A 17,124-nucleotide genomic window follows, 5' to 3' on the forward strand; every position below is an offset into this window, starting at 1 on the left:
GGCTCTTATTGCTTTCCAAGCAGCAAAACCTATGCCAAACCAATTCTTTGCTTTATTTGGAAGAGCTGAGATAGTCACTCACTATGTGGCAGGTTGAATGTGGTAGGTGAGATGAGTGGCTTTCAGACTAGCAGCAACTCAGGTGGATGTCGATTTCAGGCACAATACAAGCCTGATTCCTCCTTATTACTTATGCAGAAACCTTTATAATACCCATAAGAGTTTTAAATCTGTATAAAAGGTAAAACCCAACCTGATATATTTTCTTGAAAGATGAGCTGATTATATGTTGCACCTGAGTTATTCATTTACTCTTTGAATATTTATTGTGGGTTCACTATGTGTGTGTAAGAGGAGTTGGCACAGAGGAAAAGAAAAACTTTAGCATAATATTTGGGGAGATTTTACATTCCCTTTAGGGATACCTCGCATAAGTATGAGTTATTTAATCGATCAATTATAAAATAAACACATTTGATGCATTCTTCATCCAGCTTAGAATTGCTAGGGAGATGAGATATTAGATGTAGTTTCACTTTGCAAACTTCTACAGAAAAAAAAAAAAAACCTTCCGTGAAGAAACTGGGAAGCAAAAGAAGGAAGAGTATAATCTAGTGTTAATTAAATAGTATAGATCCTATTTAAGAAATTCAGATTTAATGGGCTGAGGTTCGCCAGAAGGGCTTTATAAGAAACACTGTAATTGAAGAACCTGGAGACTTTGGACTATCATAGTAGTTGGAATTTAATTCCAGTGTGGCAAATGTCAAATGGCTATAGAGTAACCCCTCAGTATTTGAATTAATAAGTGGCTTTCTAACAAATTAAATATATTGGTCTCACAATGTTTATTGGCTTGGAAAGATATTTATAATACATCAAATGTGAAAAGCAGGTTATAGAATAACAATATATCCTATGAACCTACTCATAGGATTAAAACCTATGCTATATATGAAAAAATTACTCGAATGTCACTGGTGATTTTTTGTATGTTGCAAGTATATGCTGATTTTAATTAAAAACATTTTTATCCTTCCTTTTGTATTTTTCTACAACAAGGGTGTATTATGTTTAATAGTTAATGCTAGCTTTAAGAAATCCCATGAAATGAATACTTTTAAAAACTCACTAAAATAAATATGCACACATGCATTCATGAAAACCTAGGCAAAGGAACAAAGAAGAATGTCAGAATAATTAAACAGATGAGGTAAATGATATGTGATGACAGACTTAAAACTTGGCCACTCACAAATTTAATAGTTTAAGGTGGACATATGATCGAATATTATAAAATTATGAAGTTAATTGGGAGAAATAGATTTGTTCATCAAATTCCAGGCATTTGAAGTAATGGTTGGTCCCAGAACATAGGAAGTGTGTTTTAAAATGAGGCTAAACTCCCACTCTTTTATCCTAGAGTTGATGTAAGTTTAAAAAAAACTTTAGAAATAATCTAGATATTTGAAAGAAAGAAAAGCTCATTAATGACTGTTAAGAAAAATAGGAATGCTGTGAGGTAGTATTTCTGACAGTGGCACAGAAAGGCGGGAGCAGACCTCATTTGTGGCAATGTAAGCCACAGAGCAAAAGAGGGGGACTAGAGGCTCTAGGCTGGGATATGTTAACTCTTTAATTGCAGGACTGTGTGGAGGTTCTAGAAAATAGCTTAGGATAGGATAGGGATCCTGGGTGGTAATCCAATGGCCCACAAGCTGTATTCATTTGGTAACCAGAATCAACACATAGGAACCTTTCCTAACAATTATGATCACCTCAACATGGTCCCCATGCATGTCATCTAAAAACTTGCCTTGCAGTACCTATCTTTTGTCATAGACTCTGGAAAAGCTGCCTATGAGAGGCAGAAGGTTGAGAGAGAGTACAGCCTGACAGTCGCCTTAAAATTCACTGAAGTCAAATGAAATCTGCCATCAATCAAGGCTTGGAGTTTTTCTTTTTTTTTTAAACATATTTATTTATTTTTACCTCGAGGGCTGTTCAGTGAAGCTTCAGAGGCTTTTCCACCATCTCCGCAGTGACTTTGGTCAAAGGGAAGGCACTGGTCACCTGTTCCTGCTACCACTTCAAAATTCTTAGAGAGATCTTTTGTTTCCACGAGAGATTTCAGTTTGTAGACTTTTCGAGTATTGGTGTCTGATAGGTAGAGTGATTCAGACATAGGGTCCATAGCCAGATAGTACTTGTGTGCAGGGCTTGTGCTAAGAAAAAGGAAAACATAAGTTACTAAAAGTAATTTGTTCAACGTGGACCCCAGGTCTTTTGTCATAAATGGAAAAGTATCATAATAGATGAAAGAATTTATCCTGCTTATGTATCAAGGGTCTAGACACATGTTTGTTTTTCTAGTAATGGGTCCAGGTATGAGAGAATCCAATGCATCCTGCCAACCTGTAATGATTCTGACATTTCAATACCGTCCATTTGAGAGTAGAAAGAAGCAGAAGAGAAAAATAACCCAGGAGATACTTTTTATAGTCCCTTACTTATTTACCAGATGGATGATTGCCTGTGTCACTGTCACCTCAAGCTCACTGAATTCAGCACATTTTTTTTCCATCCCTCATGAACCTACTCCTGTTTTATATTTTTAGCTTTCCTCGGAGATGCTGCCATTTTCCTATATGCCCATTGTCAATTAAACAGGATTTCAAGCTGAAGAAGGACTCTTGATCTCGAAGAGGTGTGTCAGAGATACACTGTCCAACTTCCAAATCCTACCTTTGAACTAATCAACACTTCTTTTTGTTGTTGTTTTGATAAACACCATGAACAAAGTACATTTGGGGAAGAATGGGCTTATTACACCTTATAGGTTAGAACCCATCATTTAGGGAAGCCAATGCAGAAATAACTCAGGGCAGGAAACTGGAGGCAGAAACTGAATCAAAGACGGTGGATGAGGGTTGCTTACTGGCTTGCTCTCCATGTATTTCTCAGTCTGCTTTCTTTCTTTCTTTCTTTCTTTCTTTCTTTCTTTCTTTCTTTCTTTCTTTCTTTCTTTCTTTCTTTCTTTCTTTCTTATGTTGTTGCTGGGATTTGAACTCAGGACCTTCGGAAGAGCAGTCAGTGCTCTTATCTGCCAAGACATCTCATCAGCTTCTTTGTTTTAATTTTATTTGTGATTTTTATAGAATGTTAATTCAGAATACTGAAAGTATTCTACACTTTTACAATAGCAAAATGATATACCGAATTAAAAAATAAACTTTGTTCATAATTACTCAGTGTGGGAAATGTCTGGTTGAAGGAAGTGTGTAAAACTGTTTTATATAAACTATAAAAATCAGCCTGCTTTCTTATACAGCTCCAATGAACCTGCTTTGGGGTTGACACTGCCCACATTGGGTTGGGCCCATCCTCAGCAATCAGCAATCAGAAAAATGTGGTGCTCTCAATAGGCTCACAGGTCAATTTGCTGGAGGCAAAAACTAACCAGTGTTCATAGTCACATGTTTGCGTACATAGATTCATTTTTGCTGTCTGTCACATAAGTAGGTGTTTTTGAAGTCACATCCATTTTCTCCATAGTGTCTTCATAATTATTCTGATCTCTTGTTCCCATAGAGATGTACCAACATTTTGGATGTGGTACACTAATCCTTTTTACTTCATCTGTGCTCACATGCTTTCAGTGTCTTTACTCAGGCAACTTCTCATGAAGAAAGCCTTAGCTAAATCCTTTGTATTGGATTGTTTGCACAATGCTTAGGGAGAATACATACAAATTAAATGACTTATTTAGGTATTAGTGTTTCCTGCTCTAATAAATTGATAGAGCTAGCAGGCGAACAACATTTTCCCATTTATTTCTAATATGTTTAGTGCTAAAAGGTCTGCTTACTACCCACTCATCTTATGTCAGAAACCATCTGTCATTCTTTTCCAAATCCTATCATTTCTCACATGTATGGGACATCATGTTTTTGTTTCTTCCTATTTTCTTCTGCAGTATGTTTCTTTTACCTCTGCTGTCATTAATCCAAATTCACATCATCTCTAACTGGAGCCTTCATTGGTGCCATTTCTATGTTGTTTGCTTATTTATTAGATCAGTAAAATGCACCTTCTAAGGAAATGAAATGTGCTCAAGAACTATGCTATGGTCTGGAGGCCAGCTTGTGTGTAAGATACAACCATTTCCTTCATGAAACACACAGGGTAGTCAGGCCAACTGATAAGTAAGCAAGGCATGATGGCTCTCATAAGTCAAGTATTAGTGAAGAAATGTGAGAAGGGAGGATGATGATCAGAGAAGGCTTGTAGGATTTGGGTTAGTGGGTCTTTTTTTTTTATTATTGATTGAATTCTTTTTTATTTAGAGTCCATTAGTTTGTTGTTATTTATTATTATCATTTATTATTATTATTAACCTAAGATCATTTTCCCATGCCAAGCCACCAAATTATATTTATTCATCATTTATTCTTAGGCTTTTCTGGCCTGTATCATTTTCTTGGACTTTTCTTGTTTTTAGATGACTATAACAGTTTTAAGAGTACTTGTCAGTTGTTATATAGGAATTTTTACTGGAATTTTTTCCAATATTTTCCTCAGATAGGAATTGTGGTGTTTCTGTGGAACGGTGTCATTTTGACCAAATTATATCTAGATTGTAAACGGTCAGTAAAATTTCTCCCTGCCAGGCTTGGCCTGGAGCTTCTGATGGAGCCATTTCCCCTTTCTATAAAACACAAAATGAAATAAAACCAGAAACTCTCATTCTGGAGTGTTCTTCCTGGAAGGGAGTTAATATTCACAGACAGAACTTAAGGGAGCCAGGAATTAATTGCATCCTACCTCCTTGTGAGTAGAGCATCATATAAATTATTATCATTTTTGGATGAGTGGTTTATTTTTCTCATTTATTTAAGAAAAGTATGAGTAATTTACATCAGTATGGGCTCCATAGACTTTTATTTTATGCCTGCAGCGAACAAAACCAGAGGCTATTTGGTGTTGTGTAAGTTGTCACACTAAGAACTCTTTCTGTTGGATTATATGCCTCTTTTCCATGCCTCAATAAATGTTTATTATCATCACTACTGGCACCACCATCATCATTATGTTAAGACTTAATCACTTCTGTCACTTCAAGAATGTTCTAGATTCTTTCCTCCTCTGATACTAGAATCAGTCATTTCTGGAGGGCAATAGCTCTGTTTATTTGGAAATGGTATTAAAAAGCAAAACTTCATTGCTAGTTCTTTTTTGTTTGTTTGTTTATTTGTTTGGTTGGTTTTTTTCGAGACAGGATTTCTCTCTATATAGCCCTGGCTGTCCTGGAACTCACTTTGTAGACCAGGCTGGCCTGCACATCAGAAATCTGCCTGCCTCTGACTCCCAAATGCTGGGACTAAAGGCGTGCGCCACCATGCCCGGCTTCATTGCTAGTTCTAAGCACTGATTTTGCATGTAACCCTCTTCCTAAAAATACTGTGAACTGCTTCCAGACAAATACCATATCCATCTCTTTGTCATTGATGTCAAACAGTGCCTGAAAGGTCATTGCTCTTTCAGTAAGTGCTGAACAGGAACTGGACTATATGACATGAAAGTAAAAACAGGAGAGACTTCAGGCTTTGGGTACTTAGCCAAAGAAAGTGGACGGGTGAGTGGCATCAGAAGAAAGCATCAGAAGAAAGAGCTCTTTTAAGGACTGGCATTCTCTTAATTGTGATTGCCCTCTGATCTTATTTATGTATGTTAATAATGATAAAGCCAGCAAGGGCAACTTTGAAAACTCAGTCTATAGTTTTGTAACGGAAAAAAAATCAGATCCTATTGGAATAGTTTTTTTTTTTTCTACTTACCTTCTTTGAGTAAGATAACTCACTAGATTCCAGGGACTTCTTCAACCCTGGAACCACCATGACAGGTGCTGTAAGTAAATTGTAAAGGGCACCACCACATTCCAAAATTGTTTTGGCAGCTTTACCAGCAAAGCATCTATGTAGCAAAGACTTCTCAAATAGGTAGTTGAGTAAAACTTTTTACATATTTGCTTCCTTTTTTTTTCACCTTCAGAATAATATTCCTTCAAGATACTTAAATTTTCCTAAAGTAAAGGATGGGTTACAACCTTTCCTAGAAATAATCTTTACTACTTGGGTAGCCACTTCATGGAATTTCAACTGAGCCAGATTAATCATGCTCTGTTTAGGTAGGGTCCATGGGCTATTTTTCCAAGGGAAATGTTATTCACACAAAAGTACTTTGGAGTGCATTACACTCATTCATTATTGACTATCTCCAATGTGCCTGTAAGCTAAGTTAGAATTAGTATTCACCTCAAATTTCAGCTGGGAAAAACCAAAACCATAAGGGCCTTGCCCTGGGTCACTAACAGTTCTGTGACATTACTAAGATTAGATTAGATCACATGTGAACACTTGTGCAAAATGCCAACAGAATACTCTTGCTCTGAAGGTGCAAAAGATAACCTGTGTTCTACCTTTTCCTAACTGTGGAACTTGTCAGATTTTTTTCAGCAAGGCTGTTCGTCAACTTTATGCGCTTGCTTTTAGAAAAGGGAATAGCCCAACATATCAAATTCAAATTTGATTAATGTTATTTTCTTGACAAGAATATACCCTGTAATGATATGCAATTTCCTTCCATTTCCCAAGTCGACTTCAGCTCCATTGACAATGGTTTCTTTGTGCTTTCTGAAAACATGCAAACTCGCTGCACTACATTCCTATTTGCTTTACTCCTTCATGACTAAGTGCTCATCAGTTTGACAGATGTGAGGATTTCTTTTGTAAGCTGCTTGGTAGACTCACTGTGTCACCTTCTGGTTAGCTTTTATATGTAAGTCATGCTCTTCCAGTTAGCAGTGATCACATCATTAATACCACTGAAAATCACGTAGATAGTTGAATGACCAGTTAGTGCTTATAATTAATAAAATGCAATAGTTTACTAGTAATCAAATTGGCAACCAACTGAATTTGCTTACAGAACCAGCTATGCCAAAACTGCAAGGCTGAGGCTGTGCCTGAGCATTCAGAAATTGCCAATCCTTTAAAACCCTGCTAGTGCTATTTTGATGACAACTGACACTTGGGAATGGACTAACTCAGTTTTCTCCCTTGAAATTTCAGAAATTTTGAGGAGTTGTGACAAAGGCAGTGCACGAATGAGTTGAATAGAAATCCTCACCACTAATTTCAGTGCTATGTGGCCTTGTTGGTAAATGGTCAGTTTGGAGAGTTTCAATTACTTCCTTCAGTGAGAGAAAATAGAACCCATTTAGTTATATCAAAGGGAAAAAGGATGTCATTAAAGAAAGTTATCGAATGCAAAAAAAAAAAAAAAAAAAAGCAACTCTCGGTTAAAAAAGGAAGGTCACCATAGTCACTTCATCTTAGTGTAATTGACAATTATATTTTTGAGTCTTCGGAGAAAAACCAATGCAACTTAAAAACATTAAGCTGACTTGAACTTACGAACTCATTTGTGATATTACCTTAGGGAAACATGATGAGACTTTTGGCCTTACTTTCTTGTGACACACTGAACTGTCATCTCTCATTTATCTTATTTTCTTTTCTGAGTGTTCTGTTCCTCCAGTAAATTCCTACTGAATATACCTACTGAATATACCTACTGAATATACTGACCTTTTTCTGGAATACACTTACCTGAATATAATTCCCAACTTTCAACTATTTCTTTAACCTTACTTAAGAAGCAAACTTTCCCTTTTAGCACTTTATTTTTGTTAGAGAATGGCTTCTTAAGGAAGAGAATCATTAGGCAGATGCCTGTGTTATTTGCTTACCTATGTCTGGTATCTCTGTTTCTAGGGTGCACAAGGTATCCATGAGTAGCAAGTAAAAACAAATAGAAAGTCATCAGTATCATTCAACAAGAGAAATCTCAGCAGACGCATCAATTCCTGACTCAGCTTGTGGCAATTAGAGAGATGTCATGGGATCATTTAGTCATTGTGAAGCTACAGTTGACTCACTCCTTCCATGGTTCTCCTTATAAAATAGTGTCAAAATTACATGTCTTGACTGGTGGGTAGGTAAAGTTCTAAGACAATTAAAAAAAGCTTTCTTCTGGCCATCTGCATCAGGACCACTGGATTCTAGCACATGTTCAGTTTTCTGGAAGCTCTCTCTTGTCCAAATAAACCAGAATCCTGACACATGGAAGCAGGGATTGGGATTGTATTTTTTTAATAAATTCAACTGGTGATTTTGATGCAGAGTTAAGATTTAATAAATTCAACTGGTGATTTTGATGCAGAGTTAAGATTTAAAAACCACTGGGTTTGGACATTAAAATGTAGCCACTGTAAAGGAATATTCTAAGGTTTAGTTTGATACCCCTGACTCCTTGATGGAAATGTAAAACCACTGGATCTTCCTATAAAGACATGCATTGGACAGGCATCCCAATCTCAAATCTAAGCCACTTATCTGGTCTCAGGGATAAGGTACAGATATCTTTTTGTACAATCAATGACAATATTTTAAAAGGTCTCTTAAAAGTATGGGAGTTTTCTCTTCATGTTGCAATATTGATCTGCCTAGTAAGATGTCCCAATTGTTGTCATGGTGTTATAACAATTATGGAGGTAACCAACCACTTTCTGATGGGTATGAGACATGTTCCATAGAAAGGATTTCATGCCTGATAAAATAAACCTAGAAAAAGTCCACAACAATGGAGATTATAGGTCCTAGGTGGAAACCTACAGTTGTTGTTATTTTAAATGGCTATATCGTCCAACTGCCTTTAAATATTTATGTTTATATCTCCATTTTTTCTACTGCCAATTTTGGTTAAAGAAAGATCTTTCTGCAGTGGGTAGTAGTTAATACAAAGATTCATATTTGGTCAAAGTACCAAGAATACACGACTATGAGTTATCAGTAGTGAATGAAGTATTTTTATTAATCTTCCCACACCCAAGGTTCAGGGAACATCAGAAGAGTTGTCAAAGAAAGTCAGAGTTTATAGTTGAGGGGAGGGTCTGTGAAATGCAGACTTTTGACATGATATGACTGCTTTACATCTCAACTAATAGCGCCTGGTTTCTGATAGAGTGAAAGTCACTCTACTTTGGGGGCATGGTTGCTAGGAAGTTGTCCATATACCAGTGGATGGCTCCATACATATGCACATATATGAGCAACAGTATTTGACTAGGAATTATTAACAACAACAAAATTGGAGTATTAAGTTGGGAGAGGGACAAGGTTAAGGGCAATAGAAGAAGCTGGAGGAAAGCAATAGTAGATGGATATGACCAAAATAAATTATATAAATGTATGAAATTTTCAAAGAATTAAAAAAAGAAGGATTTCTTTTAGACTACAATAGAATGTCTTTAGCATTGGAACTATTACATCAAAACAGCATCAATAAAACATCATGCACATCAACTATTAAAGCCTTATGTCTTCCAGCCATCTGTGTTGCGAAGGGCGACTGGGATGGGCAAAATAAAATTGTCAGCCATAAAAAAGTAGAACTTTTAGTAAGCACTTCATCCGATAGCTTCTTGACACAGGGTGTTGCCTTAAATGTTTTACTGGGTGATGTGGTATGATGTTTCTCACATGAGGGGCTCACTCTGTGTGTAGGCCTGACTTTAGGTCAAGTTTGCCTGGAAATAAAAGGCTATAATCATCAGTGAAATACAGTCATTTTAATTTTAAAATCCTTTTATATCTGGCCCCTAAGTCACTTTGAAGGCATGAAGATAATAAACCTTTTTATAAAAAACCAGGAAATATTCTTTTATTTTTCTTTAAATGTCCGGGAAGAAGAAAAGATACAAAATCATTTCACTTGAAATTATCAGCTAAAATGGATTCAACTCTCTTAAAAAGCATTTTTCTGAGATACTAGCATGGCCACAGGTCATACTCCACTGGCTCTTCTGTTTGCTTGGCCCATATCAAAAGGGTAGGTATTTTGTGAGTTGCCACAAAGGTCAATCAGTAAGAAGCAGAGCTCTGATTAGAAACCTGGCCTTAGGCTTTTGTGAGTTTTTTTTCTTTGTTTCTTGGACATTGTTTTTGCAGTTTCTATAAGATGATTGTTGGAGTCAGGCTCTAATCACTGGGACAAAGACAATTTTTCTAAAGGATTCTAGTTGTGAAAATACTAGATGGACCTCACTGCAATATGATTTCACCCACAATGGTTTGTATTTGCATGGCATAGCAAGAATTATTTGTACGACTACAAAGTAGTTTGAATTTCTTAGGTGATGGCAAGGAGCAGAGAGGGAGACAGTTTGTTTCTCTTGCTATTGCTTCTGATCCTGCCAATAATGTCATTGTGAATTTGGAAGATGTCCCATATTATGCAGAGCAGCTTCTCTCATTAACATCTCAGAGAGAGGAAGTGAAAATGATGGGATTTATTTCTAGTGTGTGACCTTGTTCTGTCTTAGAATTACTTTTAGTTAAGGATTTAGGATTGAACTACCACCAAAGTGAACCTGCTGTCTAGATATCGGTGAACTACATACTGAGCTGCCAGTGTGTGAACTCTTCACAAGTGCCAAGGCCCATCAGTGGCCATTACTACCTGGTAACTGACAGCCTTGAATTTTGTCTTGAGTTAAGAAGAGAAAAGAGTAGTCACAACTCTTTTGAGAGCAAGGCACACTCCTAATGAGAGGATCTGTGAATTAGCCCTTGATTTTTGTTTCAGTACAAAAATGATAGTGAGGGTCATCTAACTCTTCCTTTTGAATTGAAAGAAAAGTATTGAGATGTGATTTATATGCCATAAAATTTACCTTTGTAAAACAAGAATTTCAGAATTTTCAAACACATTCATTTATGCAACCCTTATGATAAAGCAATTCAAGAAGAAATTCTGTACCTATTTGCTAACGATCATTTTTCTATTATTCCTCCTCCACTACTTTGTCCCAGGCAACCATGTGCCTTGATTTTGTCTGTATGGATTTGTTTATGCTGTATTTTCACAATAAATGTAATCATACCATATTGGTATTTTTATGCTGTCTCCTTCTACTTTACATGCTGACCCATTATTATTTTTCTTTTTTCAGATGTGTGTGTGTGTGTGTGTGTGTGTGTGTGTGTGTGTGTGTATGGTGAAAGATAGGAAATAGGAACCATGCCAACCTTACAACAGATCTTTAGACTTAGTGCCAGGGGAGTCTGAGTGTCTTGCTTGGTGATGGCTACAACCTTCCCTGCATTCTTTACTCTCTTCTCAGCATCTTTCTTTATACCTGGCCAGAAACAATAGACTTCCTTCCTATTTTTCTGTGTCTTTCTTTTCTTTATGGTTTTGAATCCACCCTTGTCTGTTACTGAGTTTCTAGTTCCAAGAAATATCATCTCAAACTAACTTCTCCATTGCTATGGCTATTTTTAAATTATTATTAGAACTTGTGTTTTAAAGCCACTGTCAGCATATGAGATTAAACTCAGGTTTGGGATATCCATCTATTTTTATCTACAGGCAGTGTTTCTAGTATTTGTAGTTCTAGTTCTTTGAACAAAATGGTGGTTTGTGGCAACATCACAGCTATTCATAGAATTCTTCAAAGCTAAGAATCTGTTTGATCATTTAGAAGAGTTTTTATAAGTTTCAGCACCCCTTGGCAGGTTTAACTGCTCCTAAGTGGGTGCTATTCCAAGTCTCCCCCATTTCCAACCAATGACAGGAGTCAAGTCCTATAAGCAATGCAAGAAATATTAACTAGTCACTGGAAAAGAAATAGTAAAATATCTAGAGAAATTTTCATGTCATGTTGACATTTTTCGAGTCCAAATTGCTCAAGGTACCAAGATATATTTTCTAGCCTCTTATTTTCTTTTCTCTTTCAATTTTAATGGAACAACAAAATAAATATCTTGAGAATAACTGAATTTTGAAAAAATAGAAGTATGAGGTTTCTATAAAGAACAAATCACTTCCAGTCATGCCTAATGGTTTTTCTAATAGCATTGTAAAATTAGAAGATGAGAAGTGAGCTAGGGTATATTGCATATTTGAATTCATACAAAGTACTTGGTAGGGTGTTTTCTATTTTTACTTATCTAATTATCCTTATTAGTTTTAGGAAAAGCAAAAAGCGACCCTGAGGCTAACCAAGATCAAAGGAGAAAAGTAGCAGTCATAATTGATGAGATATAGTTGAACATTGTATGTGAAGAAGAGAAAGCTCAGAAAGCTCAGACAGTTAAATATATACTTGTGAAAACCTTTCCAATAGAAGGAAGTTATTTCTGTGATTCTTCAGATTCTAGAATTTGCTAATAAAGAGATACTTCATGATTTAAGTTTATCATAAAGAAAAATTCTTTTTTTCTTTCCTTCTTTTTCTCCCCCTTCTATTTCTTTCACAAATATATTTAAAGATGAAGAGGTATTTAACTTTCTGGGTATTGAAAATTTTAGGCAAATTATAAATGACAAAATATGATGCATATACTGGACATGATATATTCATGGATTCTTCCAATAAACATTAAATTCTCAAATCTGTGATATCAATTTTGTACTAATAAAATATGCATATATACATTATATATGCATACACACATGCACACACACACACACACAAACATTTTAAAACAATAAGCAAATCCACAGGGAGATCAAGACTCAAACTTTATATCTTAAATTTGATATCTTCAGAGGTCTTCAGAAAATGTGATTTTGAAACACTTGAGTTACATGACCTTGTAAGCTTCAGTTCTTTATTATGTTACTTGAGACTGTCACTAGAAGAAAGCATTAAGGATCATATTTGTAGACCAAGACTACAGGAAACCAGGAAAGAGCTACTATAGACTTAAATAATAAGTAATGTTTCACTTGGCAAATTTTTAACAATAAAAATATCATTGAAAATTTCTTTCTTGTCCTGTTCAGTTCATGAGGAATGGCTATAGCAGACATGGGAGATGACTGGGAACCAATTAAATGAAGTGATTACTGAAATCAGAGAAAAGAAAGCTCAGAGGAGGATGGTTTGGATAGACTGGAATAAGATTAGAAGACTATATAGTCTTCCAGTCTTTGAAAGGCCAAGTGGAATCTGCAATTATTAAATATGGTCAAATATGGAATAAAAGGATGGAAAAGTGGGGAATATAGGAGTATTCCATTTGGGACAAATTTTATGTCCTCCCCCAAAGTCATCAAATACTGAGCCAAGAATGATCCAGATATGGATCTCCGTATGAGACATGCAAACAGATGTTTGAAGTGCAAAGTTGGATTCAATTTTACATATAAGGTGGTAGAGGACAGAGTAAATTATATAGTGTATAATCTGAAAGAGTCAAGATATAGGAGAGTTCTCTGCCCTTTCTGTAATAACCTGATCATGACATTGTTCCTCTATTCACAATTTTGAATATAACAAACATAATCACTATATCAGTCTGAATTTCCAAGAAAAAATTATTCAGTGAGATAAAATAACTAATGTACTTAAAGTAGGAGAAATTGAATTAATTGACTTGAACACCACCACCAAAACTGGCATAAAATTAAGTTTCTATTTAAACATAGTAAAATCTAATAAATATTCTAGTTCTAAAGTTAGATAGGCCTTATTAAAATCACCTTATTTCTTCCCAGAAATGTACATCTAGGACAGTAATAACAAATATATAAAGGCACCAATGATAAGCAAATGATTTCATTTATACACATAAGCTACTAATCAGTACAGACTTTTTAAAGTGGTGTTTTGTGAGATTTCTAAAGGTAGGGGTGTATGTTTCTCTGACTCTTTTGCCTGCTCTTGGAACTCTTCCTCCTACTGGGTTGCCTTGTCCAACCTCAATATGAGGGCGTTTACCTTGTCTTATTGTATCTTGTTTTGTCCTGTTTGGTTGTCATCTCTTTGAGACCTGCTCTTTCTTGAAGGGGAAATTGTAGGGGCAATAGATCTGGAGAAGAAGGTAGATTAGGGGGTAGGAGGAATGGGAGGAAGGGAAACGGTGGTTGGGATGTATGGTATGAGAGAAGAATCTATTTTCAATAAAAAGATGATTGTTGTAAGAACTACATTAGTTTCTGTATAAATATGACAATTAATGTGTGCTGACATGAACTTGTTTGATGATTTTGTCTATAGTCAAATAGGGACTTATTTGATATTGTATATTTAGCTATCCTATTTCTGTGATGGCCAATCAGAGGAGTTTTAGACTTGAGAAGGACACAAAAAGTCTGTCTCTTATTTAAAAGGCACTCTTAACCATGACTCATTACAGAAATGGTTGCTGGCAGGCTGGTGGGAGCATGGAGGCTAAAAAGGAGGGAAAATGATGCCATGCTAAGCTATGGGAACAATTTTGGATGGTATATTCTTTTTATGAGAGAGTACTTAGCTTGGAGTAGATTCTCAGAGCAACCTGAGACAGACCAAAACTGTTAAGAAATTTTGTAGGATCATATCTCAGAAAAGCCAAATAGAGTGATAGGCTAAGCAAGGAAAAACAGACTTCATATATGTTCATGCGTCTGCACTTTGAAGACAGATGTATGACAACATGTTGTGTAGTGAATACTGGAATGAAGAATGATACAGGTTTTGGACAACAGAGCGGAAATGAAATTTTTTGCAGCAATAGAAATCACTTTGCATGTAGATGTCAAGTTATTTTATTTTATACTTTAGATGACCTTGTGTTGAAGGCTACAGGGTACTTTGTAATAAAATGCAAATTCATGAATTGTTGAGAGTCCTTAACTGTGAATTTCATCGATGAGAGTGAATTGTTCCACCTTAGGTAAATTTACACTTAAATTACAAAGGAAAGGAATAAATTCAGTTTGGAATTCCTTCTAGTAATATAATTTTTGGTTTGTGTGTATAGATTTTAATAATTTTCCTTTGATGAAGATATGTAGTTATTCTATATTGTAGGCATTTTATAGGAGTAACTAGACCAGCTCTGTAAGAATAGGACTTTTATTATCTGACAGCCTATTTGTTGAATGAATTGCTCAGTGTTTCTATCCATTTGGCATCATGCTAATAAAATACCCCTACGATTATGAAAACCATGTAGTATATTCCATAAGCAGTTTTCAAATCCAAGTGTGGAGCTATCTTAGACTTCCTGTTGACTTTCTACTGATGTCCAAAGAGATATACTCCTAGAAATGAGAAATCTCCAAGAGGTCTGACATTGTGAGGCCCATGAATACTTGATCAGGTTAAGGTGCTATGAATTAGTACCCCTGTAGACTTTTTGGATGTGCTTTGTCTTTACAAAGTCTTAACTTCACAGTCTATTTTTCATTAGCCAAGGGATTTAGCAGCTTTCTTCCATATGACAGCATTTGCAATTATAATTAAGAAATGTATTAAAACTAGAGTGAATTAATGTGGAAAATGGATGGTGGCTTGGGACTACATTTCCCAAACTAGGTGTGAAAGAATAACTCAGTTTGAGAAAAGGGAGGCGGATTTCAAAGCAGGAATGGAAATGTGAAAACCTTCGAGGAATGTCCAAGTAAATTCAAACCTTCACCACAGTGAAGATAAGTGGTAAATGAAAAGGATGCAAAGCATCTCAATAGACTTGGGTACCTACATTTGCTTTATAATTTGTTGTCTCTATCAGTTACTATTTTTTGACATCACTGTGGTGTTTCTCGAAGCAAAAATTGTATGGAATAATTCAAAAGGTGACACCAAAATCCTTTGGAATATGGAGAAATTTTAGCCTTAATTTCCAGAGTCATGTGTCATGGATAAATATGCCATAACAGATTAGAAAGAAGTTCTACTAATTTCCTCAGGAGTGAAGCAGCTGTCTTAATTCCCAATGGGATCGGAACGGATGCTTTCTCTTTTGTGAACTCCAAAGGACATATAGTTTGTCTTATAGCCACAGAAAGGGAAGAAGTAAGCTGATTAAGCCCTGGTTTATTTAGTTGGAATCTTTATGCAATTTCAGAACATAGCAGAGCAAAATGGTATAAATTCTTTACAAAACGTATTAACATTCTTTGTACTCTCAAGAACACACTTAGAACAGAGGGCAGAAATCTAAAGATGGGACGCTTTAACCATCATTGAGTTATGCTTTCAAAGGTAGAAGGTGTCTCCTTCCTTCCTTGTGATGCCATGAGACAACAGACTTCAATGTTCTTCTATATTAAATGACTTCAAAGGGCAGGAAAACCCCTTTAAATCTGGTGATACTGCTGCCAGCAACAATGGAACAGGTAACTTTTATTAGCTTGACAGTGGCCAGCATTAAGCAACTTATGTTTAGTTGCTTGGAGGTACTAAAATTCATGCAGACTGGGAAACCTCACGTTCAGGGATGACCAGATTTCCCCGCTCTTCAAATCACCAATTTGAAGATTACTCCTCTTCCTCTATGCTTTGAAAAAATATGTTTTAAATTGTAGTTTCATTATTTGTAACAGTCTTTTAATTTAAATATATTTTGGGGCTTTTAAACATTGGAATAGAATTACATTACTCTCCCTCTTTTCTTTCCTCCCTCCAGCCTTTCCTTGCTTCCTGCCCTGGAACCATCTTATATTCCTTCCCACTCTTAAGCTGATAACCTCTTTCTTTATTATTATTGATATATACATATATATATATATATGTATATATATACACACATATATATGTACATGTGTGCATATGCCCACATATATACAAATACAACTTTCTGAGTCCACTTTTGTTATTTGTATATATGGTTTCAGAGCTAACCACTTCTCATTGGACAACAAATAGGAGAGAAATTACTCCAAAATAACTAAGTGCTTTTGTTGACTATAACTTGTTTCTTCACATGATCTTATTCTTTTGAAATATAAGCAAATACAGAGATTAGAAGAACCTTACCTTAGTTCCAAAATGCTAACAGAGTTTCCTGAAGGAAATATTCGCCTTACAAAATTGAAGTCTCCAACATACACACTACCATCAGGACCAGAAGCTAAGGCGACAGGAGCAAAGAGTTTGTTGTTGTGGGCTGGACCATTGCAGTTAGTGCAGGCTACACTCCTTTGGTGTCCATTGCCCATTATGGTAGCTATGACTGGGGGCTGCTGGGAAATGAACATATTTTCCCCATTTCCTTTATGAATAATTCC

The 17,124-nt window shown here is 35.8% G+C and overlaps 1 protein-coding gene across 8 annotated transcripts in view; it reads right to left on the reverse strand.

The window, feature by feature from the left end:
- Tenm1 (teneurin transmembrane protein 1) overlaps window positions 1-17,124 on the reverse strand; it is a 901,303-nt gene that overhangs the window by 112,718 nt on the left and 771,461 nt on the right. For 7 of the 8 annotated variants that reach the window (XM_011251006.3, XM_006541491.4, XM_017318483.2 and 4 more), the window contains 3 exons: window positions 16,874-17,123; window positions 7,811-7,831; window positions 1,993-2,225 (listed from right to left, as the gene is read on the reverse strand). In XM_011251006.3, coding sequence (XP_011249308.1) covers window positions 1,993-2,225; window positions 7,811-7,831; window positions 16,874-17,123 — 504 coding nt within the window. The remainder of the gene's footprint in view (window positions 1-1,992; window positions 2,226-7,810; window positions 7,832-16,873; window position 17,124) is intronic. The other variant, XM_006541492.4, reaches the window with a different exon arrangement.

This window comes from Mus musculus, chromosome X (genome assembly GCF_000001635.26).
Source record: "Mus musculus strain C57BL/6J chromosome X, GRCm38.p6 C57BL/6J".
Classification (NCBI taxonomy): domain Eukaryota; kingdom Metazoa; phylum Chordata; class Mammalia; order Rodentia; family Muridae; genus Mus; species Mus musculus.